This window comes from Caloenas nicobarica, chromosome 3, assembly GCF_036013445.1.
Source record: "Caloenas nicobarica isolate bCalNic1 chromosome 3, bCalNic1.hap1, whole genome shotgun sequence".
Lineage (NCBI taxonomy): Eukaryota > Metazoa > Chordata > Aves > Columbiformes > Columbidae > Caloenas > Caloenas nicobarica.
The window spans coordinates 38,416,963-38,442,099 of NC_088247.1; the positions used below are offsets into that span (position 1 = coordinate 38,416,963).

General features: G+C 39.4%; 2 protein-coding genes across 6 annotated transcripts in view; one reads left to right on the forward strand and one right to left on the reverse strand.

The window, feature by feature from the left end:
• RARS2 (arginyl-tRNA synthetase 2, mitochondrial) overlaps nt 1–759 on the reverse strand; it is a 37,996-nt gene extending 37,237 nt beyond the window's left edge. Inside the window, exon 1 of the mRNA XM_065631830.1 lies at nt 706–759. Within this exon, the coding sequence (XP_065487902.1) occupies nt 706–744 (39 nt within the window). The 5' untranslated portion in view covers nt 745–759. The remainder of the gene's footprint in view (nt 1–705) is intronic.
• A 195-nt stretch (nt 760–954) lies between these two features.
• ORC3 (origin recognition complex subunit 3) overlaps nt 955–25,137 on the forward strand; it is a 41,086-nt gene continuing 16,903 nt past the window's right edge. For all 5 annotated transcript variants that reach the window (XM_065630747.1, XM_065630748.1, XM_065630749.1 and 2 more), the window contains exons 1-13: nt 955–1,171; nt 4,282–4,336; nt 7,002–7,099; nt 11,227–11,371; nt 12,658–12,762; nt 13,539–13,693; nt 14,635–14,771; nt 16,844–17,003; nt 17,803–17,916; nt 19,466–19,599; nt 20,055–20,118; nt 22,417–22,533; nt 23,433–23,512. In XM_065630747.1, the coding sequence (XP_065486819.1) occupies nt 1,148–1,171; nt 4,282–4,336; nt 7,002–7,099; nt 11,227–11,371; nt 12,658–12,762; nt 13,539–13,693; nt 14,635–14,771; nt 16,844–17,003; nt 17,803–17,916; nt 19,466–19,599; nt 20,055–20,118; nt 22,417–22,533; nt 23,433–23,512 (1,388 nt within the window). In that variant the 5' untranslated portion in view covers nt 955–1,147. The remainder of the gene's footprint in view (nt 1,172–4,281; nt 4,337–7,001; nt 7,100–11,226; nt 11,372–12,657; nt 12,763–13,538; nt 13,694–14,634; nt 14,772–16,843; nt 17,004–17,802; nt 17,917–19,465; nt 19,600–20,054; nt 20,119–22,416; nt 22,534–23,432; nt 23,513–25,137) is intronic.

The window sequence follows — 25,137 nt, forward strand, 5'->3', positions numbered from 1 at the left end:
ACTGCTCCCTGTTTAAACTCTCATGGGGGATACATCACTTACATCTGAAAGCAACTTTCAACCCAGGTAAAAAAGCAAATACTTATTAACTATCATAAGCAAAAAAAAAAAAAAAAAAGGCAACGTAAACCAAATAAATGTTAAAGGAGCCTTAGAAAAACCAAGATAAGCCACAATGTATAGCTGTTTTTTTGTTTCTCATGAAGGGTCCCATCAAACCCTCGATACCTTTATGGTCTTATGCAGTCGCTACACCCCGCTTAGCTCACCCCGCACCTAGCAAACGGGGGACCAGGAGGCCCATACCACGCCAGGGCCGCACCACTAAGCTACCACTGGCTGGATCCTCGCCAGAATTAAGTGTCTCCTAATTAATTGCTCACGGGCTTAAGCCCACGGGGAGGAGAAATCGAGTCAAGGCTCTGGGCACAGCTGCACTGCCCGCGGCGGGGCGGGCGCTGTGAGGGGACCCAGGTCCTGTCAGAGCTCCCGCCAACGGCCGGGCGGAGCGGACCCCTCACGTGCCGCCCGCGCGCCGGGAGGGGGCGGGGCAGAGAAGCCCGCGCCGAGCCCCTCGCAAACGGGTCGGACCCACTGTGAGACGCCCGGAGTAGAAGGGGGGGGTCGGGGGTGACGGCTCAAATGGGAAGTCTCGGTTACGGCGCACCCCTCCTCCGGGCAAGCCGCGGAGAGGGAGCGGAGTACCTGCGAAGCGATGCTCCTCCGAAAGGAACAGGCTGCCATGGCTGCGCCGCCAGGCGGAAGGTCGCAGCCGCCCCTTTCCCCCCACCTCGCCCTTCCGCCCGCCCAGGGGCGGGCTGAGTCGTACCATTTTCACGACCGGGGTGGGAGGGGGCGTAAGAGCTCATTGGTCCCCCTTTAGCCGGAGGAGGTGCGCGGAGGCAGAGAGCCGTCCCACTGCGCAGGGGAGGGGGAGAGCGGCGGAGGAAGCGCGTCAGGCGGGAGCGGTTCGCGGGCGCGCCGGGAGCCGGGCGGTGTTCCCGGGAGCCGGGCGGTGTTCCCGGGAGCCGGGCGGTGTTCCCGGGAGCGCGCGTGCGCCGCCGCTCGGCGCAGGCCCCTCCCCTTGCGGGTCCGTTGGCGGCGGGTTGACCGTTAGCGCTCGGGCCTGGGCCGCCAGAGGGGCGACATGAGCACGTGCTCCGTCTCCAAGGTGAGGGGGGGGCGGGGGCGGCTCTCCAGCCTCCGCTCCGGAGGCCACGGCCGCCGCGTTTGGCTCCCGCCCTGCTGAAGCGGCTCGGGGCCTCGTCCCGCGGCGGGCGGCCGGGCGTGCGGGGCCGGCGTGCCTAAAGCGCTGGCTGCTCCCCGGCCTCGGCGCGATGGGGGCTTTGTGCGACCTCAGCGGTCCCCGCCGCGCCGTATGGGGAGAACCGCGCGGTTGTGCGGCGTTGGGGGAGCTGTTGCGGAATCGCCCTGTGTCCCTGTCGCGTCCCGCGTCTGCTCCCCCGCCTGTTTCATCCGCTGCCGTTTCCCTCACCCCTGTGCCCGGGCTGTCTGTGCCCTTCCCTTGCTCTGTCAAGTCTCTTCATCAGTGCCCTGATGCCCGCTCGGCCCCGCTTTGACAACAGCCAGCCCTTCTGCCTTGCTCCTCTGTCCTGCTGGGTCGAGAGAGGTTCTCCTCCCCCTCTGCTCTGCCCTGGTGAGGCCACATCTGGACTATTGTGTCCAGTTCTGGGCCCCTCAGTTCAAGAAGGACAGGGAACTGCTGGAGAGAGTCCAGCGCAGGGCCACGAAGATGATGAAGGGAGTGGAGCATCTCCCTTATGAGGAAAGGCTGAGGGAGCTGGGGCTCTTTAGCTTGGAGAAGAGGAGACTGAGGGGTGACCTCATCAATGTTTATAAATATATAAAGGGTGAGTGTCATGAGGATGGAGCCAGGCTCTTCTTGGTGACAACCAATGACAGGACAAGGGGCAGTGGGTACAAATTGGAACACAGGAGGTTCCACTTAAATGTGAGAAGAAACTTCTTCTCAGTGAGGGTGACGGAACACTGGAACAGGCTGCCCAGGGGGATTGTGGAGTCTCCTTCTCTGGAGACATTCAAAACCCACCTGGACGCCTTCCTGTGTAACCTCATCTGGGTGTTCCTGCTCTGGCAGGGGGATTGGACTAGATGATCTTTTGAGGTCCCTTCCAATCCCTGACATTCTGTGATTCTGTGACATGAAAAGCACTCATACTTGAAGTAAACCTCACCTGGAACCGAGCAGTGGTTTTGTGGCTGCAGTTTTTGTCACTCCCAGCTAAAGGCTGTTGGCATCACTTGCTGCCACTTTGAAACGTTCATTGCGTCTTCCCCCAAAACTATTTTAATGGAGAAATAAAAGTGCTGTCACTGATACATAATGTTAAATATCTATTATCACCTTGGTATTTCTGAGCTGAAAGCTTTTACCAGGCCTGTAGTCAGGACTGACGTAGGATCAGGGTGTTCATCAGTCTTAATATGTAGCTGACTTAAGATTGGAACATTTAACTTCTTTCTTGTCTTCCTTGATCATATAGTGAACAGTAGCAGTGGTTCACAGCAGGAGGGGATGCATTTTATCATCATAAGACTACTGTCTCATACTGTTTTTCACTGAATTGCCATGTGAAGCTGGATCCTTCGCTGTAGAAGTTCCTGTGCAGGTTATTACTTTCAGCAGTAAAGGGAATTACTTCCAAACAAAGTTAAAACTTAATCCAAAACAAGTAGATGTCCCTTTCAAAATGGCAGTTGTCATTAAGTAGTTAGGTAGTGAAATGTCGTTCCCCCCCTTGCCTCCCGTCTCTTATGTGCAATACTTTTTGTCATTTTATATTCTGGTCTCTACTACATTCAGTGGTGTAGGGAAGTCCAATATTTGTAAAGTATTAAATAATATTTCCGTTTTTTCTCATATTAAGCATACATTGTTTCTTCTTTTATATATATATATATATGTATATATGATTGATAGTTATTTTGGCTGATTCCACTTGCGGTCTCGTGCATTACTTTTCTGACACGTGTACTGCAGCATAAATAAGGCCATAGCATAACTTTTTCTAGTGGAATTGTTCCAGAGTGTTTAGGATCTGTACAATAACTATGACATTTGTCCAGCCAGTTTCAAATGGTTGTTAATATACATGTAAAATGGGAAATACCTGAAGGCATCTCCAGTTCATAAGGCTGTTTTTCAGAGGAGGCCAATATTGTTATTGGTGTTTTACTGCAATTTCTTAATTGTATAAGAAAGGAAATAACATGTCCAAAGTCACCCAACAAACAGACTAGTGCCTGTGATCAAAATTGAACATACCTCTGGAGTTTCATTTTCACTAGATCATTCTTATGCTAGCAGCTGAACTATCCTAGGTTGAGTTCAGTACTTTTTGGCTGTGTAAGCATTTCCATTGAGAAACACAGGATTGAATCACTCTGTTTGTTTATTTGAACACTTGTGTGTTTCCTTCTCTCTTGCTGTAGCACAAGAGTCTCACAGTGAGAGCAGGGGAATACATATGATTTCTGATATATAGGAAATTATTATAACACTTCAAAAGAGATGAGTTTTTGTTTGAGAGGATGAGGGAAGAAATGTCAGATTTTCTAGAGGAAAATGAAAAAAATCTTCCACAACTTAAGGCCTAATACTTGTGGTTTATTTCCTTTTCCTTTGCGATGAAGCTGATTTAACTGGGAGATCACTTCTTTCTGGAGGACTTCCTTGGAGCCAGGGTTTTTATTTATCTGAACCTTTTCCAAACCATTTGTCATTCTGCTTCTAACCATCTTTGCTTTTTCAAGTTGGGATGCATTTGTCCTCTGTAGCTAGGGCATGCATTGCCTTTTGTAAGTGACTTAATAATACTTCTTGCATTATTTTGGATCACCTTTTCTATGTGTTGAAGCCTCTTGCTTTTTGCTTTGTTTTGAACTGAAACTGTACTGAGAAAACTATTGATCTGTCCCCAGGGAATCATTTCCTATTAATTCTAAACCCATGATGAGATGTTTAAAGAATCTGCTGCTGTTCTAGTTGGCGGCTGAATTGAAGAACGTAATGGAAAGATGAAAATTTTGCTCCCAAATGTGCTGGGATACTGCTTCCACTAGTTTTCCAGCTTGAAACAGGAATATAAAGGGACAACATGCAAATCGATATCCTTAAGGAGTTGGCAATTCAGTTCAAATTATTTAATGGAGCACTGAAATTAAAAGAGAATGAAGCAGTCTCAGGAGCTAGTCAGATTGATGCTCATGTTTAAGTTTCTGGTTTTTGTTTTTCTCTAGGGCTGCTTTGTTTTTAAGCCAAGTCCCAAGAAGAGAAAGTTGTCTCAGAAAACAGGTTAGTGCATTTTGATACATTTCTATGCTTCAGAAGGGTTAATCCTGGAAGATTCACCACATCTGACTGAGTTCTGTTATAGCTGCATGAGGATTTCTGTTGCTCCTTGGTGTTGATATTGCTGAAAACTCATTTCTTTGGAGAAACCCCAGCGAATTGTTGGGTAGTGTAAATGTTTTTTTCATCTCCAGCAATAAAGACTGTCTTTGATCTTTGTCTTTGCAATTTTTTTTTTTCACAAGATAACTCCTTTTCCATGCTACTGACTGACAAACTATTTATGTGAAGAGTCTGAATGAGCCACTTTTAGCTATGGGAGTCAGAAATGATGTCTCATTCGTAAATCTAATCATATTCTGGGTAGTTTGCCTAACTTTCTGGAGGAAAAGAAGAAGTAAAAACTATTTGCAAAGATCCCATGGCTTTTGTCTACTAGTGTTTGTTACATGTATTTTCTCTACCCTATAAGCTGTGCATACAGGTCCCTTGTCATTTGAGGAAGACTGAACAGGACTGACTCTTCTTGGAGCCACAAATAATGCTGCTTATATAGTTGCTGTTTGAGACTTGGTTAGGAAACTTACTATTGCTCTGCCCAGGTTAAACTTTTTGGCATCACCAGAGCTATCAAAAGGTGTGACAATTTGTATTAAAAAAAAAGTGGGGGTGAAAGTAATAAGACCACATTTTTGTGGAAATCACCACAGTCTCATGCATTACCAGAGAGACTCACTGTAATACCTGCTTTAAAATTAATCCCAAAATATTTTTTTCTGTGAGAGATGCCACATCCATAGCTCTGGGAATGAGAGTCAGGGAAATAGAATCCAGTCTGTCATTCTAAGTCATTGCAAGATAAATGAACCAACAACCAAGACCTATGCACTTAAACCACACTTTAATCTACCCCTTACTGGATATTTTGTGTTTGTTTCTGCAAGATTAGTAGTGTTTGGATAAGTACTACTAAACATGTTGTTCTAATTAGCAAATGCTTTGAGACAGAAAAATAAATCTACCCCTAAAAGGGAGGCAGAGGTGAGCTAGTTTGGCTGCTAACAGCTGTTGTTAGAATGGTGTTCTCAATAAACAGTATTTTGTGCATCCGTCCAGTTCAGAAGCCCAAGCCTGCCAAGTGTGAAGTTTCAGCTGTGAAACTTCACAGCATCAGTAGTTGATAATACTGTTGCATCTCACAAAAGGCCTTCTGTGCACATTTGCACCCTCTAGTTTGAGTTTTAGTAGTATAAAAACAATATTATGCCTTGGTATATGACCAGTAATGTAGTGGCTGGGTTTTCTTTAACTAAAAGCCTAAAACCTGTGTAATCAGAGTGGGTTATGTATTTTAAGTGATTTTTCATAGGGATACAAATGATGTGTTAGCGTAGGGGAGACGATGAAAATGGTGGATGAGAGATGCCTTTTGTTCATCATTTACAGAGGTGTTTTGGGTGTTTTTAATGCTTTGGGATATTAAATGTGCTCATCAAGTGGATCAGACCACGGCTAATGCTACGTTCAGTGACTACCAAATGGATATTAATGGCTAGCAAATTAGTTTTCCTATATGCATACTTTTAGAAAAAATCAGTTGTTATGTTTAATGTTACTTTACAGCAACAGTTAAGAGGCTGTTTACTTAACCTTCAGTCTGTGTTCTTCCAGATGGTGTCAGTGAAGCCTTAAAGCTATACCAGGCTTGCTAAGTGTATGCTGGGAGCAGGATGGTTCCAAGCCTATGGCTTTTCTTTTTTTTTTTTTTTTTTTTTTTTTCCCCTCAGAAGGGAAATGTTGTCTGTGTGAATGTGGGAGGAAAAACAAAGAGAAAAATGTCACTCAGTTATACTAGTTTCTATTCAATCTCCTGTTTTACTCCCAGCCCTGTCTTTCCTTCTTAGTTGGAAGCTGGTGGGGAGTTTCTGTGTTCACACGTGTGAGGCAGAGCAGCACCTGGGAAACCAGATATATTCAGAAAATGTGCCAAGATACTGTTTTACCAAAAGGACTCTTTATTCTCCTTTTTCATAAAGAGCATGTACGGAAGTAGAGGTAATTGAGAGGTGAGCCAGAAGTGTAGGCATGGTTTACACTTAGAAGTTTTGCTGGCGTAGTTGTGTTGCTTAAATGTATTTTAAAGGAATAAATCTGTATTTCATGTAACCTGACAGTCCTTTCCCAGTATGCCTTATTATTTTCAGGAAATTGGTGTTAGCTGCATCCTCCCTAGGGAACAGAAAGGATTTTCATGTATCTATTCTTGCAAGCCTTTATGGTTCGTATCTGACTGTAACAGCAAAAGAGGATTGAATATTTAATAGGTCAAAGAGACTCACTAAACTTTCTGAAGCAAGGGAAAGATTTTTTTTTTAAATTTTAATAATATAGACTATTTGCTCTTATTTAGCCTTTAGCTTATCTGGGACTTGAGATGGAAGCCAGTTCTTTACCTTTTGCCTGCATACTTGGGAAATAGATTCTGCTTGTTCCCTCATTTATTCTGCCAGATATCAGCAGTTAATTAATTGGTTAAGAGAAAAGTCATCTCCCGCAGATATACACGTATATTAAGATGTTCTTGTTTCAGTTGGGTGCTCCATTTTCTTCTCAACAAAAATGTTTTGATATTCTTATTCGTGCTTACCTTTGCTTTCTGTCTTTCCAGCTAATTATTTCGGAGAAAGAAACAATGCTTCAGAGGATACTGATTTGCGGTTTGTTACTTGTCAGTCTTTATGGAATCAGATCAAATCGGAAACAGAGGTGAGTATTGCACCTAATACTAAAGCAGTGTTTTGCATTTATAACAATGCTGCTTACTTCTTTGTTTCTGGATATCTTTTTTACTGGCTTAAAGCGACAATTAATTAAAGCAATAAAAGGGCCAGAAATATTAACTGCGACTGGAATCCCTGTCCAGAATATAAAATAGTAATAATAAGTCCAGCAATTACGCATTACTTCTAACCACAGAACTACATGCTTTTGATTCTTCAAGGTGCTGCTTCTAGGCTTCTCTTCTTACTAATTGTCCTTTTTATTAGCTGCTGGCATACTGCTGTTTTCTACCTTCAATTCAGTTCTGTGCTTGCCAGCCCTCTGAGGATTTTAGGCTACTCCTGACCTCAGCATTACAGAGTTCATAGCAGCCCAGGATTCACAGCAGATTTATGTGAATACAACTGCATGGATGTCAAATGCTGAATGACACAGCTGCAAGTGTAGTCTATTGAATTAGTACAAACAGTGTCAATGGGGTTGTATGGTAAGGATCAGAGTTAATTTCATAGTGAACTATGGCTGCCTGATTGTTGTGTGTTAGATGGCTCTTGTGGTGTCCCTGTAGCCAGCTGGCTTGTACTATAGTATGAATAATTGCTTCCGTACAGCAGGGATTTCCTCCTCTATTCAGTGTCAAGGATTCTGGGCAAGTATACCATATTCCTCTGCCTGCTGTTGAGCTCTAGACATTATGAGAATTTTTTTCCAAAGTTTGTTTTGGGACATACAGTAGAAGCCAGCTGGATGTAGCTTACAATCTGGACCCCTGGGCTAAGCTCATAAATTCCTCTAATTCTTTTCCTACCATTCCATGATGCAGCTCACTTTGACTAGTCAGCACCCTTTTCAAACCATAACTAGCCAGGCTGCACAAAGCAGTGCACTACATCATGGCGCTGGTTATGGAGAATGCACAGAAGTTAGTGGAGATACATTTGGTATCTTCCTGCCAACTGCTTCAGTTTGATGGGTTGGCTACCAGCACTGCTAGTAATGTTGTCAGCTGCACCAGAAGCTGCCTTGTCAGCTGCGCGGTGGACTACAGGGAAGGTGACGTTCTGTAGCTACTTCTGGAAAACCTTTTCTTGGATCTTCTTGCTTTGGCACAGTGTTGTCAAGGCTGTTGGGACAATGCTTCTACATCACCAGCAGTGGCTGTAGGATTTTCAGACTGAAGAAGTGTTTTGTTTTTGGTTTATTTTGTTTTGTTTCCTAGTGCTCTGCGAGGATTTATGACAGAGCAGCAGGCACAACCCGTCATGGTGAAAGCTTTCCATAGCCACTCGGAAGCAGAGAGCCATTGCCACCTGGAAAATCATCATTCTGTCCTGTTCTCCTGCCCTTTTTTTCTTTGAGACTGCTAGGAGTTTGCCCAATACTTTCTTCTGTTCTTCTTCCTCCTGATGGAAGCCTTGCCTTAGAGTTTGATTTGCCCGAGGGCAGACTACCTGCAGACTTTTGCTGCTCCTTTTATCCCACTGTTGGCAATCTTGGAGCTGATAATTGTTTGTATGTATAAAATTGTGTAATAATTCAGGTTGGAAGGGACCTCAGAAAGTCTCTAGTCAGAACTCCTGCTCAAAGCAGCATCGTCTGTGAGGTCAGATCAGGCAGGTGAAGGCTTTATCCAGTCAGGATTTTATTTCTTACATACTTTCAGACCCTGGTGTAGTAAACCTGATCCATGGGAGAATACCTGGAAAGTGTGTGGCTTGCTAGTTTGGACTTATATTCTAGGAGTTCTGGTAGTGTGCCAAGGCAGCCTAGCAGGATGTTCTCCAAAGCTTTTGCCAGGGTACTGCTACCTGAGAATTTCTTGGCAGGCCATGTGCTTGTGCTGGTGTTTTCCCAGTTCTCTGGTATCTGCTTGAGGTATTGAAGAGTGAAGAAGATTTGACCTCTAAGTACTTTGTCGCAGAGCACTCTTGGCCTTTCTATGTTTATCATAAACTGTGCCGCGATTGTGGCAGCACCTTTTGTCGTCTGGTGATGACCTTTCGAGGTCCCTTCCAGTCCTTAACATTCTGTGATTCTGTGACACCCTTACAGGCTTCTCACAACATAAAAGCTGGCAAAGGTACTGCAGCAACTGTCCTTTGTTTTTGGAAGGTGAATTTTGGACCATTTTTGTTTCGGTATTGCAAGGTACCCCAGATTTGATCGCTGCTGTCAGCGGTGGCCTTGCAAATGTTCTTATTATGATATCTTATCAAGGACTTTCAGAAACATTCCCTTCCTGTAAGGTAAGGAATTCCAGTTGCACTGGATGGTGAAATGGTCTTCACAATGTTGTCTCATGATACTAAAAAATAAAATAAAATAAAATAAAAATAAAATAAATACCTTTCCCACTAAGCCTTGGAAAACCAGGTCAAGAGGTGACCCTGAAAACTTGGTGTGTTGTTTCCAAAACTACTGTTATTATCAAAGGTTACTCAAAAGTGGTTGCCACTCAGCTATAGTTTACTTAGAAACATACAGCTTTCATGCAGTTAATAGCATCGAGACATCTTTTCTACATGTTTGGAATGACTTCATGACACCTGCTGAAAGGAGTGATTTTACAATTTTCTCCTGCTGGACTTGATGCTTCTTTCAATGTCACTCGATGCTTCCAGGATGAAGTCTGATTTCTTTGCATACGTCATCAAAACAGTTTAGCATTCGCTGTCTTAGATTATTTTAAAATTTGCCTCTAGCTACATTCATTCAAGTACAGCTCATGATTATTACCTGTTGTTTGATTTTCTGCTGGCATGCTGACACCTGAGTTTCAAAATTATCAGGAGGTAGACTATCAATAATTTGAAAGGCACTTCTGAAGGATTATATTTAATCATCATGATGCAGTAACACAACTAAAATTCAGATCTGGATTTTACTAACCTCTGTGATATAATATATGATTTGCAATTCATGCAATATCAACATATGTGGAAGGCAGAGTTACATTTTCAAATTCCATAACAGTGTAAAAATACTTTCACACTGCATCCTGCTTAGGTACACAGTATCTCAATACAGACATTCAACATCTCCCACTGGTATTACAAAACCAGGAAGATCATGAACTCCGATAGTCCAGAGAAAACCAGGTGAGAAACAAAAAGCCTAAGTGCAGGGCTGTAATGTGGTAATTTTACCTCTAATGTGCAGGTAATGGTTTTCAGACCATGCAACCAATACTCATGACCAAAGCTAGTGTTGTAGCAGGGACTAGATTTCCAGTGCGTATGACTTTTCCAGAGTAAGCAGTGTCATGCAAGTAAATGAGTTGGTCACTTTAGATGCAGAGCAGCCTAGTGTACTTTTTGGAACACTACAAAAATAGTGCCAGTAACAACATTGTTTTGACAAGAAAAAGTTAATGGATTTTAGGAAACCTAAGTAAATGTGTAGTGCTGTGGCAGACTTGAGTTCCATCTTCACAAGTGCACGTTGGAATAAATAATAGATGCTGTAACCATGCAAAGTAAGGGTTCAGGTTCTTGTTAGGGCAGCTTAGTGAAAATAGGTACAGTAATGACCAGAAGCAGCTCTAGGTCTGATGGATTATAAAGCAGGAGCTCAGAGGATTGTTACGGGACGTGATAATACAGCAACCGTTACCATGCTGTTATAAAGCTGATGGTGTAAACTCTTCCTGAATTAGATTTGGAGGAGCTGAATGTTTGCTCTCATTTAGATCCATCAGAAAAATGTTTATAGGTGTTTCGTAAGTCAAGAGGAAATGATAGAAATTTTCATGAACATTCTTCCAGAAGCTAATTATATTATTTTATTCCTCCTATGTCACTTACACTTTTTCAGTATGTTTTCTTTTGTTTTCCTCCTCCTTTAAAGCCTGTGGTATGACAACAGAGTTAAACTCATTTGCTTTCCAAATTATAATTGAGGCATTTGACCAGATGTTCCAAGGTGGGAAATGTCTGTGTTTGCCACATGGTGAATAAATTAGCATGTTTATAGTTTACAGGAAAACTTAGTGTTACTTAAAATATCACCTTGGGATTTTAAGTATTTAAAATTACGCAGGAAAGGGGTAGGAAAAGGAAGATATTATCATGTGTCCACAGTTTTATAAATAAAATATCTCTGTTTGTTTACAGCAAATACAAGAAGACTTGAATAAGCAGTTATTTGATAACCTAGTGAGTTTTTTGAGGCGGTCTCATTCTGAGTTCCAAGAGAAGACAACAAAATGGACTTGTCGGATGAAGTCCAGAGAAATCCCTACAGCAGCTCTTGTCTTAGGTAATTTTTTCACGATATATTTTGTTATGTACATCTGCTTAAAACCAATCAAAGAGATCAAAGAAAAATATGTTGCTGACTTCCAGCAACTACTGTGAGTAATGCCAGCTTCAGAAATGTTAATAGAAGAAATTGGACTGGAAGAAGGAAGCAGGATAAGACCTCTTTCCCGTTTGTGCATAATAGTGCCGTAAGGTAACACCTTCCCTCAAGGTCAGTTGTATGCAGCTGGTAGGGATTTGGGTTTTTTTTCCTGGTACATTGGAAATGCTTTGATTCTGAATTGTTTCTGCCACCAACATGCTTGGTGGTTTCTATGGCTAACTAGGGAATTACACAGCTTCTGAATTTCTGATACGTGTTCTTGCAGTGCATCTTTAGGTGTAGGAAAGCAGTGTCATTATCTTGGAAAAAGCAGAGGGTGAAGAAAATAGCTGAAGATCTTATTACTGAAGTTGGTGACATTCTGAAGTCTGTCCTTTTTTTTTTTTTTTTACCCTCCTTTCTTTCAAAGGGTTGTAACTGTAATCCTAAACCTGGTTCAAGGCAACCTGATTGCATTTTCAGCAGATCATTTTGGAGAACCTAAAATCAGGCCTGTCCTTCAAATTTCCCATGTGAACACTAACAGAGCCTGGAAGGTAGTCTACTTTTGGAGCTATAGGAAGCGAGAAGCTCCTGCTCTGTACGTTTTGGTGGAAGAAGATGGGAATTGCCTTCTGGAGAGGCTTGTTCTCTTTTTTTTTTTTTTTTTTTTTTTGATTGACTAAAGATGTTAACAAAGGCAGTAAATATTGAGTAGTTCATAGTAAATTCAGACTGTATTTCATACTAACTTGTAGTAATTTTTGTTCCTTACATAAGCCATGTGAGGATCCAGATCTCAGGTGTATGTACTGCTCTTCTTCTAGAGAAGGTGAATTTCATCTTCTTGTCTGCTGGCCTTAGATGACTGTGGATGGTTTCTGAGGGTATGAGTAGCAGGGAAGTTGGAAAACCAATCCTAGTTCCTAGTTCTTGCAGGTTTGCACCCTTGAGAAATCTTTCTTTAAAAACAGAAACCAAACTATACAAGGGGTCTTTGCAGTGGTTCCCTTTTCCGTTTCATACATTTACATGTATGTCTAATCTTGTGTTGCTTTTTCATCTGATACGATGCTTTGTGTTCCTTCTTTTAGTATTTGAGGTTATCTTCTGGGTTTTGGCTGCTGTTCAGTCATTTATTATTCAGTCGTTGTGGGCACAAATCACAGCAAAAATACCCTTAAAATATGTCTGTTTTCTAGGTGTAAATGTTACAGATCATGACTTGACTTTTAGAAGTCTCTCAGAAGTCCTTCAGAATAACATTACGCCTTATATAGCCTTGCTGGAAGCCAAAGATTGCCCAGGTAAATACTGCAGTAGCTTTGCTGCTTCTTCTGAATAAGCTATTCATTAACTAGAAATTATAGTTTTTGCCCCCAAATGTAAGAATAATGGGATAGAAGCATCTTGAAGACTTTCTAAAGACTTGCTCAATCCTATGTTAACATAGCAGTAATGCCTACAGTATTTCAAGAGGTATCCAGTTCTGTTTAAAACAATGAAGATTGAAATACTACTTAGTTGTAGCATAAATGTCAAGAGCATGCTACGTAGTGTATTGCATGTTGGTATTGTAGGTGCGCTTTCCTCTTGTTTAATTGGACAGTGTATGGATGCATTCCAATATTTAAAAGCTTACAGTAACATTATTACAGCGAGGGTGTGGGTAGAATAAAATTTTGTCCCACTCTCCTTGCTTCTTTTTAATTTTTTAAGTAAAAAGATGAAAATCACTTATGGCAGCATCCCCAGATCTATGGATTGGCTACCTTATTTATTTTTAGGTCACTCTAATAGCTTGTGGCTGGAGTTCAGGGAAGGTGCAGGGCCAACATCTTAACCTGAATTGTTGCTATCTAGCCAAATTAATAGGATGATTTTTATTGCATTAACAACATGCATATCATGAATACTTTCAAGCTTTCTGGAGCATGAGGTATGCATTCTGGAGAGAAAAGGAGAATAATTAGGAAAGTGAAAAATGAGTGGTAACTTGGGGTAATTTTTTAGAGTATGAGTTGGAGGGGTGTTACTGAATAACCAAATTTCTTTACTTTGTGTCTAAAAATGTTACATAAAGGCATAAAAAATCTGATTCAGAAGCTGATGGGGCAGCTGATGAACTGCTATATAGATGTGGACTCATTAGAAGATGAAGACCATGTGCAGGTTTCCCAGAATAGAATACGTTGTTCAATGACTTCTATTATCAGCTGGTATCAAAATGTAACAAAGGTATGATTTTATTTTTATCACTAGTTTATCAAAATGTCTGACATTTAGATGCTTTTAAAAAAGAGATTTAATAACTCCTATTTCTGTGCTGTAGTTAAAAAATGCCAAAGGTTAGCTTTTCATTTAATACCTACTAAATAACTGAGATTAAGGCTATTTGAATATAAATCTGTAACATAGATAACAAATGTGGAGTTAGTTTTTGATGACGTATAAATGTCAGAGCTCTGATAACCAAGCAAAAAGTACTATTTTATCATATATTTAATTGGGAACTAGGAGCTTAAAATGCAGTATCAACTTTATGCCAGATACTGTGCTCCCAGGAGTGCTGAGATGTTTTGTTTATTAAAGCAAAACTTTACGAAAGAGCAGCCATCCAGGGGAAAGGCACCCTATTAGTGCTAATGTGTCATCGGCAGCCCACGCTACGTTGACAAGCAGTAAGAAAATAACTTTAAAAATGTTTTTGTATCTTTGTATTTAATAACGCTAATGAAACTTCAAGGGTTTTTTTGTCATGAATAAAAGTTAGAAGTGATTTTATGATGACTTCATCAGAGCATTGTGTTAAACTAAAGTTTAATGAGCACATACTCTTTGTATTACTGGATAAAGATATAGGAAATGGGCAACATCTGTGTACACAACTCAAATCTTCTCCTTCAATTGCAACAGAATTTTAAAAGTTTTGTCCCACAGAGCTGTTCTTGTCTTTGTTGGAATGTGGGTTTTTAAAATTTGTTTATTCTTTGTACTTCATGCTGTGCCAGGAAAAAAAGATACAGTAATATATGATTATAATAATATAATTATATATAAATATAACTGTAGGAAAAAGTTAGTCATGTCACTTTGGAGCATTATAATATCATAGGTGTGATTCAATCTTTTTATTTTACTGTCTTCTGTTCATTAATGCATAACAAATGGCTTTACAGAAAACAGATTCTGAAACTCGGAGCAAAAAAAGAACTTCCTCTTCTAGACACTGGCAATCTCCTCCAGTTGTAGTTATATTCAAAGACATGGAAAGTTTCACCACAAAAGTACTTCAAGACTTCATAGTCATCAGCAGGTAATGTGACCTGAAGTTTAGTTATTCTACTCTTTTACCCATTTTCTATTTGAAGCTGTTTTGAAGTGTAAAAATGAGGCCGGTGGAAAGTTGGAATCAAATATTGATGCTGCTGCTTTGTAGTGTTACGCTAAAGCTGCCTTGGGTTTCTGAACCAGAGTGCCTAAGAGATGGGTTGAAATACTGGGTGGCTGATTTAATTCTTAACATAAGAGGATTTATTTGTACTAGTCGTTATAGAATTTGTGATTGTGAAATCCATTTTTAAGATGCCTAGATCTTTTTTCTGTCGACTTATAAAATTGTTTTCAGAGTATATTTTTTGTATTACTACTGACATAATTCTGCTTAAAGGTCAGTAGCTTCCTAATAGGAGTATGTAAGACTTATCCAGAGAATTTCCCAGTATTGGCCAGGATCTGTAATGAGTAGCTGACTACTTCAGGTGCTCCTGTGCTTCTGTCTTTCCTTAACCTGTCTACCTTAATATCATCTCATGCATTCCAAAGAAAAACTCATGCTATTCTCCAAAAGGAGCATCTTATGCTTAGTCCTCAGGTTGAAGCTGCAGTTGCAGCAGAACTGGGGCTGCAGTTGTACAATTAATTCAGCTGCAGCGTGGACACCTCACATTACCTCTAAACTAGGCAATTTCACTTGCTGAGAGACCCACAATAAAAATACTTTTCTACTTCAGATCTGGCAGATGGGTTCTCTAGGGAACATTTCAAGAAGTAAAATCAGAAATGCATAATTATCTGGAAATAATTAGGGTGTAAGGCAGGGGCAAAGGAGGTTTTAATTGTTTATTAAGTGTTGTGTTTTATTTTACTTTTTATGGCAAGGGTAAACACCTAATTATGAGCATATGGAATGTAGATGAAGTGCTGTTTGAGTCTGTCAGTCTGCTATTTGCAAATACACCTTTTTTAATAGACTGTGTCTCTTCAGGAAAAAGGTTTAGAGACTCAAATGATCTTATAACTAAAGATTGTCTTGATTGAAGTAAGGTAGAAGATGGGTAAAATAGAAACTTGGTGGAGTTGCATAATATTTTGAAAAAAATCTTTGGGATATTGTAGAGGTTGGGTTTATTCTTTCCATTTCAATTTTAAGCATATTTAGGAATAAACGCGATGTAGGTAAATGCAAGAGATTCTTCTGATTTGTTAATCACAAGATTCACTTTCTCTCTGTTCTTTTTATTATCAATGGTGGACAGTAATATATGACGTTTATCGTTTTTATGTTTAAGACTCTGACTTTTGAGGAATTAGAGCCATGAAATAATTGTGGGATAACAATTAAAACACCAAATTCAAGAAGTTGCTGTGGTGAAAACAGAGTAAAGGAATAAATTGTTTGTCTTAGCCTAGAAGATATTTAAGATAGCAGAATTTGTGTCTCCTTGAAACAAATAAAAAAAATGGAAAATAATGATGAAATAATACAGAAAACAGTGTATTTTGTATAATTTGTATGCTGTTCACAAGGAATACAGCATGCAGTCCTGGTTATGAGTTCTCAAAGCATATACTAAAAAATTATTGGAGGAGGAAGGTTGAATCTGAAGAAGTTAGAATTCTTTGTTTTTAAATGTAATGGGAGCATAGAACATTAGAGGGGTTTCATATTTATTTCAAATTTATTAAATGGTATAAAACTTTTAAACTTTCTTGAGGTTGTTAGATGTTTAATGTTTGTTCTTATTTTTTCTCTATTTCTTTGGGGAAAAAAAAGTAAGATTCAGCTCTTTGAATATCACTTTTGGGGAAGACAGGACCAATACAATACTCCAACTGAAAAAATGCTTTTTATGCCACTTCCTGAAATTGGAATCTTAAAATGTAATTTAATTTGCTTTTCTACTCTAGGCCTTTAAATTGCTTCCTTTCATTTTACTCCACATCAAAACTCTTTTGGTTTACTGGCAACAAATCTTTTAATTTATCCCTTTCTGCATCTGAGCTCAGTGCTGTAGTAGGAACATAATGCATTTTGTTTCATGATTTTCTGTAATGTAATTACTCTTTTTTTTTTTTTTTTTCCCCTTCCCTTCCTGCATGACGTAGTCAGCATATCCGTGAATTACCACTAGTGCTGATTTTTGGAATCGCTACATCTCCAATGATTATCCACAGTTTACTTCCTCACTCTGTTTCCTCTCTGCTGTGCATAGAGCTTTTCCAGTCCCTTTCCTGTAAGGAGCACCTGTCTACTATAATTGACAAGGTAATTCTCTTTCTAAATAGGAGCATGTGTGTATTCAAGCACACTGTACATGTGTGGCCTTTAAAAGTAGGTTTGTCTGAAGCTTTTGAAATGGAATCTGCTCCTGAGAGCTGTGGATTTTTGATCCTTCTACACGTAGCTGCAGAGTGGCTTCACACTGAGAGCTTCCTTCTCCCACTGAGGCACACTTGCACGCCTGCTTTCATCTTCCATTTGCATTGACATCTGTGCATACGTACTTGGGCAATTACACTTTGACATTCCCACCTCTTCATTAAAGTGGAGCTTTGAGTTTTACTTTGTTCCAGAAAAAAGATAGCTTTAAACATAGAAAAATACAGCTCAGCCTGAATTTTGCCTCCTGTCAGAAATGAGCAGAGTTATCCAGATGGTCAAGCCATACAGACACTGTGCCTTTGTAATTCTTGGTATGTCACTTTGTGCAGGATTTCCAAAATAGCAGTTACACATGCTGAAAGTAGTGATATCCCTGGTTGTTACAGCAACCTCTCTTCTGTTTGTAATTTTAAGATAAAAGAAAGTGTTAAGCAAAGCTAACTTCAAACATTGCATACTAGTAAAAGTTCCTTATGAAAATGTGGTGAAACAAACTGAAAATCAATCTTTTCATGGATATTTTAGCAGAAATATTGGGTTTAGACGTTGTTAGTGTATTTAGTATCTCAGTTGAATGCTAACACATGCTGAGAGTTATATAAAATTGTATATATTAATTTTGCTGAGTTGAATTCAGGAAAGAATTTCTGCTATCGTTACTTTTCCTTTTTGTCTCCCTTAGCTGCTTCTGACAGCCCAGTTTCCCTTTAAACTGGGTGAGAAAGTTCTGCAGGTTCTCATCAACATATTCTTGTACCATGATTTTTCTGTCCAGAATTTTATCAAAGGATTTCAGGTACGGAATGGTAACACAAACTCAAATTATGGTTGTGAAAACAAAGGGTAATTACAAAGCAATGAAAGATTTCTTAGGTCCTAATCTTTCCATCGCTGAATTGGATGAAAAAATGTTCTTTGGAAACAGTTTGAATCTGTGAACAGATGGGTGTTTCAAAGTTAAAACCTTAACTGCTAAGGTTTTAAGGGAAAACTTGTAGGACAGGTATGAAGAAGCATGTAAAAGCTTACACTGCCACAAAAATGTATTTAAAGGTTACATTTTAAAAGGTAACCTGTTTCAGTGGGTATAAAGACCTGTGTTTTACTATTGATTTAGTTGTAGATTCTACCACTGCTGGCAGAACTCTGCAGCTCTGATCCTCTGTACCAGGTCCTTGTCCTCTGGTTTGTCATGGTGTGAATAGGCTACAGCAGCAGCTCTTTCCACTTGAAATCTTCTGACAAATTTCCTGGATGCACACGACTTATCTCTTCAGGGAAGTGGGAGCTATAGGGTCACTTACTTGCCTCAGAATCAGCGGTGCTCGTGCTCCTAGCAACTGTGCAACAATGCAGGAGTTACGTTTACCCTCTCAGGAGACAAAGTGTAAGACTTCAAGGTTTCCAAAAGTAGTCTATACAGAGTGTGATATTATATTTTTATTGGCTTAAATAGATCTTCATATCTAGACGTATTCTGTGTCTGAGTCTCCTTGTAGATTTTGTGGATTGTAGACAAGAGTTCTCTGAAGAATTTATAGTCCTTGTAATCTGTTTTCATGTAGGTTTGTGAAATTGTTTCTTGCCTGGTTCCATGCATGAACCCATTAGTAAAACACGCCCTTTTAGCATTGTATACCTTTAGAGTGTCCCAGATTCTTTGATGTATAAGATTCAATGATTACATGTGGCCAGGAGAAATATTCTGCCTGTAGTACCTCTTCCTACAGACAGACCTGTGTGGGCTTTCATAGGTTTCAACTCCTCTTGTTTGAAAGAGTCACCAGGATTTAATGATTCCCCATTGGCCCAATATGAAAATGCAAGTCTTGTCCCTGACAGCACATGGCTGTGTCCTTTTGTGTTGAAGGTATTCAAGGATGAAACAATTTCAGTGTTTTTCTGTACATGAATCAGAAATTGAAATTAGGACATGATAGGTTTGCTTGTGCACAGTAGTTGCTTTTCATATCTTTAAATATATTCTTTGTTATTTGTGAGCATTGGAGCTGAATATGTAACCTAAAGAATGCAGTAATTCACGTAAGTGAATAGAAAATATTTGACAAGCTGTAGTTATCCTTATGTAAGAGGGGAAGGATGAGGTACTGAAAATGAACAGTGCATACAGCAAAAAAGGTAATTATGTGACTGTATTTAACCCTGAATTATCAGTGTCCTGTAGTGACTTATGGAATATTTATGAACTGTAATGATTTTTTTTTAAAGGAATACCATTACTACCATTGGTGTAATGGACTGTAGTAATAAAAAAGCATTAAAAGGCAGATAGAGCAGGGTGGATGAGTTTTATTAACATCACTGGTTCTTGCTTCATTTTTCAGCTCTGTATTGTGGAGCACTTCTATTCCCAGCCTCTTAGTGTTCTGTGTTGCCCACTGGTAGACGCTAAGAAGAGAGTGAATTCTTTATCACGTGATCAGTGTGAAAACATTCGAAGGCTGCCCTCTTTTAGAAGGTAAAGGGGGAAATAAATTTTTGGACAATCTTGTATTTAGTGAGCTTCGAAAAAGATGCAGGGAATCTGTAAGTGTAGCTCTACGAAAACTGTGGATCACTTGTGAATATGTTTCTATAGCAAAGGTAAATTGATAAAAAGGAAGGAAGTTCTAAATAATTTCAGGAAGTCTTAATCTTCTGGTCTAGAGAGTACAGCTTCTGTGATGTGTAAGTACTTGAATTTTTTTTCCTCTTGTTCTTAATACAAAACCAAGCTATTATGACAACCATAAATCACTTTTGAACTCGTTAAGCTGACTTGGAGCATAATCTCTAGGGTTTTGGAGTGGCCTTTGGATTTGCTGGATTTGACTGTTCCTTTTTGAGTCTTTCCAAATAAATCCTTATAGCAGCATAAACTTTAATCATACTTTACATCGTAATTTTTAGATTCTTGTTTTTCCTTGGCATCAGGTATGTGGAAAATCAAGTATCAGAGAAGCAGATTTTACTGCTGACAGCAGACAACTTCTTAAAGGTAAATTTTTAAGAATGTCCTTGAAGAGCAAAAATAACTTTCCCAATATATTAGTTCATGGAGCGTAATAACGTACAAGACTAAGATGTATAGTTCTGTATAACATCTTCAATATAGTACATACTGTGCTTCATGTCCAGTAATGGAGAACTGGGATTGGCAGGTCAAAAATCCAGATCTCTAGGGTTGCCAGGTGCACCTTTACACAAAGCTGCACAACTTTTCTTACATCAATTTTTAGCCATGTCTTGAAATATAACTGCTTAAAAAGAAGGTTACAAGGCTTATTTATGGCCTGGTGCTTTAATGCTTACTCAGACTGACTTCCTTGGAAAGTCAGTGAAGTGTTTGAAAAATAAGTAAGTAATCTTGGAGGTTATTTCATAAACTCTTAATCCTCCATACCCTCGGTGTAGTTTCTGATTGAACTCAGTAGGGCAGTCTGGGTTCCGAGGCACACATTCACACTAGATGTCATACAGGATTAAAACTTTAATTTATGTTTCATGTTTATCTGAAGGTTTGTCAAGTGATTAAAGTCAGGCTACTACTATTGTGAGCCCTTTAGGAATTCACCACCAAAGAGCTGTAAGTTATTTTCACCGGCTGAGCCACTCCCAGTAGAAGCATCGCTCAGGGTAAAGGGTTTCTCCCAACTCTTCATTTCAAGTATAACTAACCTGTCAGGCAAATGGTACTACTAGAGATAAGGCAATTAATTTATCCTGGCAGAGCTTCCTGGTGTGTAAAGACTTTTCAAGCATGAAGAACAAAGATAATGGGTAGAAGAGAGTTTGGTAGCAGGCAAGTTTGCAAGTGCAGTGCAATTATAGAAGTTAAGGCGAAACATGATTTATACATGATCTTATGATCTCTTAGTCTTCAGTGTTCCCTTGCTTTATTCCCAGCACAACTGCTTGTGTGGCTGTGCAATGAATGTAATCAGAGAAACAGTCCAATTAAAGTAACCTGACCAAAAGAAAGACAAGACATGGGAATTCTCTTGCTGGCTTGTTTCTGCAGAATGATTTCACCGGTGCAGTTCATTCCACAGGTGCATAAATGCTTCTGTTGAAAAAAAATGGGAGGGGAGAGAGAGCAGCTGAAACTTTATTTCTTTGTTTAAAATTTAAAGACCACGTAATGGGCTGCTACTTAGAAAGCTGAATACTCATCAGTCTAAACTTTATTAAACATATAAAGTTTAAAACATATAATGTACACCTTATTTCACAAGCCTCACCCTGTAAGTTTGGGAATGAAGCTGGAATTCTTGTGCTTATGTGCAAATGACGCCTCTGACAAATTTTAATCAAAGACACTTATTTTAATCTCTACAACAGGGGTAGAATTATTATTGCATTGTCGAGCTGGCAGTGTAGTCTGCTTGGGGAGGAAAGGCCCTCCTGCCGCATTAATGAGGTGCTGTTTATTCTGTATGTCATACTAATCTACAATATCATTCTGAACTTTGGACAAAGTCACTGTGGTACTACTTCATCTAAATTTAATGCTCATGTTCAGGACCAGGTCAACTTGCTGTTCAAGCTTAGCACCTAAACCTGCAATACCCTTTGTCAGCTGCAATTTATATTCCATGTTGCTACGGCTTTCTTTTAATAACAATGGGAAGAGTTCCACCTGTTTAGAATAATAAGTTTTAAAAGCAATTTTACACCCTAATTACTTACAACTCTGTCTGAAAGTTTTCATGGCAAATTTCATTTGAAATTATCTACTTTGGTGATGCGTATTTATGGAAATAAGATTGCGTAGTCTTCTAAAAATGTTTTCAGACTCTTCTAAAACAAAATATGCCTTTTCTCTCTGTTATTTGGCAAAATATAATACCTAACTAATACAAACAACAGACACTCAAAATATAAGAAATAAACTTTTAAAGGGATTTGTAATATAAAAATGCAAATAATGATTTGAGTAGAAGTAGCTATATAATTTCTCATTGCCTGTTAAAGGTGTAGTGAATAGTCTTGTTTTTGTGAGATGAGATACCCAATCTAAAGGCTAAATATATTTGAAAATGGTAAAATAATAACGCTAATCAGTAACAATTCTCCAGTGAGATGGAGGAAGAAAGTAAAGTTAACAATATGTAATGTGATTGCAGTGAACTGTTGAAATGCAGCTTTTTTGCGTAATGGTCTTAATTTAACACTGGTGATTTAAATCATAGCACACCAAAATGTCAAAACTTAAGAGTAATTTTAAATACTTTATGAGAATTTTAAATAAATGGATGTCAGAATGACTTATAAAGCAATTATTCTGTCACTATAGGAAATAACACAGAAGTTGCTGGAGGACTTGCATGTTTACCATGAAAATTATGTTTCAGTTCTGAGATGTCTTCACGTTTTCACATCTTCTCTTCCGAAGTATCCTTTGGGCAAGCAGGTGATGTACCATTATTCCATTTGAGTGAAAGAGAAGGTTTTTTTATTTCAAAGTGTGGCACCTGAATAAGTATTTATTCTTTCCCTTTTTTTACTATTTTGCTGCTTTGCCTTTTGTTTCTTAAAATGGAGACAGATGCTTTCTTGCTATGGGCGGAGGGCAACAGCGTGTGGTTTCTTTAGTGGCATGGATGATAGCTTGTCAGTCAACAAGAGGGAGTTTCCAGGAGGAGTCAGATGCACAGATCAGCAAACGAATCCACACATTGACTTTCCTGCATCAGGGATTATCTGTATGCATTGCAGACAATGTATACTCTTTTTACCACCTATTAGCTTGCTAGTCAAATTCAGATGAAGAGACTGAGTTTAAGCAACCTTATATACAGAATAAATTGATAGTAAGGGGACAGCGATAATGGCTCTTAATAGCCTTATTGCTCTAATGTCATCAAATCCACCTTCTCATGCTAAGCAATTTCTTCTTCCACTAGAAGAGCAATATATTCTGTGCATGTGCACTTGTCTGTCGGTTCTCAATATATTCCACAATTAGGATCTGTCCCTAGCTACAAAATCAACGTGAACTCTCCCAGTATTTGAGAATAAAAAGATGTTTCAGCTGGGGCATTTGATTGGAGTTCCTCTCTGTTCTCTGCAGTTATCCTCATCTGAATATTAGTTGTTTGAAACCCGGTGCAGAGTTAACACAGATTCCAGCGACACTAGGAGCTTAGTTCTGTGAGATACTAAATGCTCTCATTCCTTTTGCAGTCGTTCTGCATCTCTGGAAAACAAGCTCCAAAGCAATTACATATTACTTTGAAAAGCTTGTTGTAAGAGTTCTGTATTATTTTGTTTGTAAAACACTTTATTGTTTCTTCACCTTCTGCATAACAGATCAGGGAGCTGCACTGTGCATGTTTGGAAAACCAAGTGTGGCAGACAGAGGAGTATGAGTCATTTCTTCAACTAGCAAGGTGATTTTTTTATTTTTTTTTAAATTTTCCATTTTGTTTTAATACCACTGTACACATGGAGAATATCAGTCATTGGTTATTCTGGAACTTAAAGCTGAGGCTATTACCTGTTTGCAGCTAGTTGTAGGATTGTTTGCAAGTATAATTGACTGCTGTTTTCATTTTGTCTTTCTACTGTTTTCCACAAAACTGAACCAGGTTCTAATGTGTCTCATGTCCTGAGTAATTATGCTGAAATCACTGAGATTACTGTGTGTGAATGAGAACATCAGTTGGGTTTTGTCGTTTAAAGTATGATTGTGTTAGGTGTTATCAACGAAATTATTAGTTTTAGTTGGCCTACATTTTAATCTGTTGTGAAAATTAGAGTCTGTTCCAAATGAGCAGCTGAGCCCTTTCATATTTTTTTTTATTTTACTGCTTTTCCCTCTGCCTCCTTTGTCTAACAGTTTATACATGGACTGAGCTATTTTTTTGTGTTACTGTGAGCTCAGGACTTCAGGAAAGCTTACACTTGTGTTGCCACTCAATGTTAAAAATGGAAAAGTCATCTAAGCCCATTTTCTTAATAGAAAACCCTGCAATTGCAGTGTTGCAGCTAAAGACTTTTAAACGTGTTTTATCATGGCAAGTGGCTGTTTCCTGATAGCTGCATTTATTCAAATAATACCTTGGTCCTGTTGCACAAGGAGCCGATGCAACACTGTTACCGTAACTGCCTGTTCAAGAGCCTCTGGGCTTGTGAGGTTTGATGTGTCTGACAGTAAAATTGCATAGAAAAAACATGTCAGTGGTGGGTGGAGGTTAACTTTCTGGGCTCATATATACAAGGAAACCTATTCTTCAAACTGTACCTTTGCCACACTGAGTGGTTCTCACACATTGCCACTGTGCTGCGTTCTTTACCCTTATCCGTTTGAAAGGATTACATGCTTGATTTGTAGTTTCTACATCCTTTCCTTCTTAATTCTTCTCTGACTCTCCTCAATCTTGACAGCATTCAATCACCTATCAGCCCTTGCCCATAGAAGTGTCATTTTACTTTCCTGGACTGTCTGTTCTGTAATCTCTAATAACTCTTGACCATTTTCCTTCTTCTTTTTCTTCTCCTATGTCTAATTTGCTTTCTTCTAATCTGAATTCATCTGCCTCTTCTCCTATCTCAAAGTCGATGCTACCATCAGATTCCGGTTTGCTCTCCCTTTACTCTTAGCTGTTCATCTCCCTCCTGCTTTTCCTCTGGTCCTGGTTCCCACTGTGGGAGCTTCTGGTGATACAGTGGTCACAGTCATTCCTTTAATAGATTCCTTTATTTTTTTTTTTTTAATCCAGGAATTCTGACAGTTTTCTAACAAAACTCCTTCAACACAGTTCCTTCAAATACTTGGGATTCTGGCTGTCATTATTATTTTTTTGGCTTTTAACTTTAGTACTCTTTTCCATTTTACACATACTTGCTCTTGTCTCTGCTTTTTCTGCATAGGATCTTGCTGCCATCTTTTAGAAGAAAATGATAAAATGTGATCTTTTCCCTTCTACTCACAGTCTACTCCCTTTTGCACTTTGCTCAGGTATGGAAGTTATTCACTCTTTCTTAATGTTTCTGCCTTCCCAGGGGCCACATC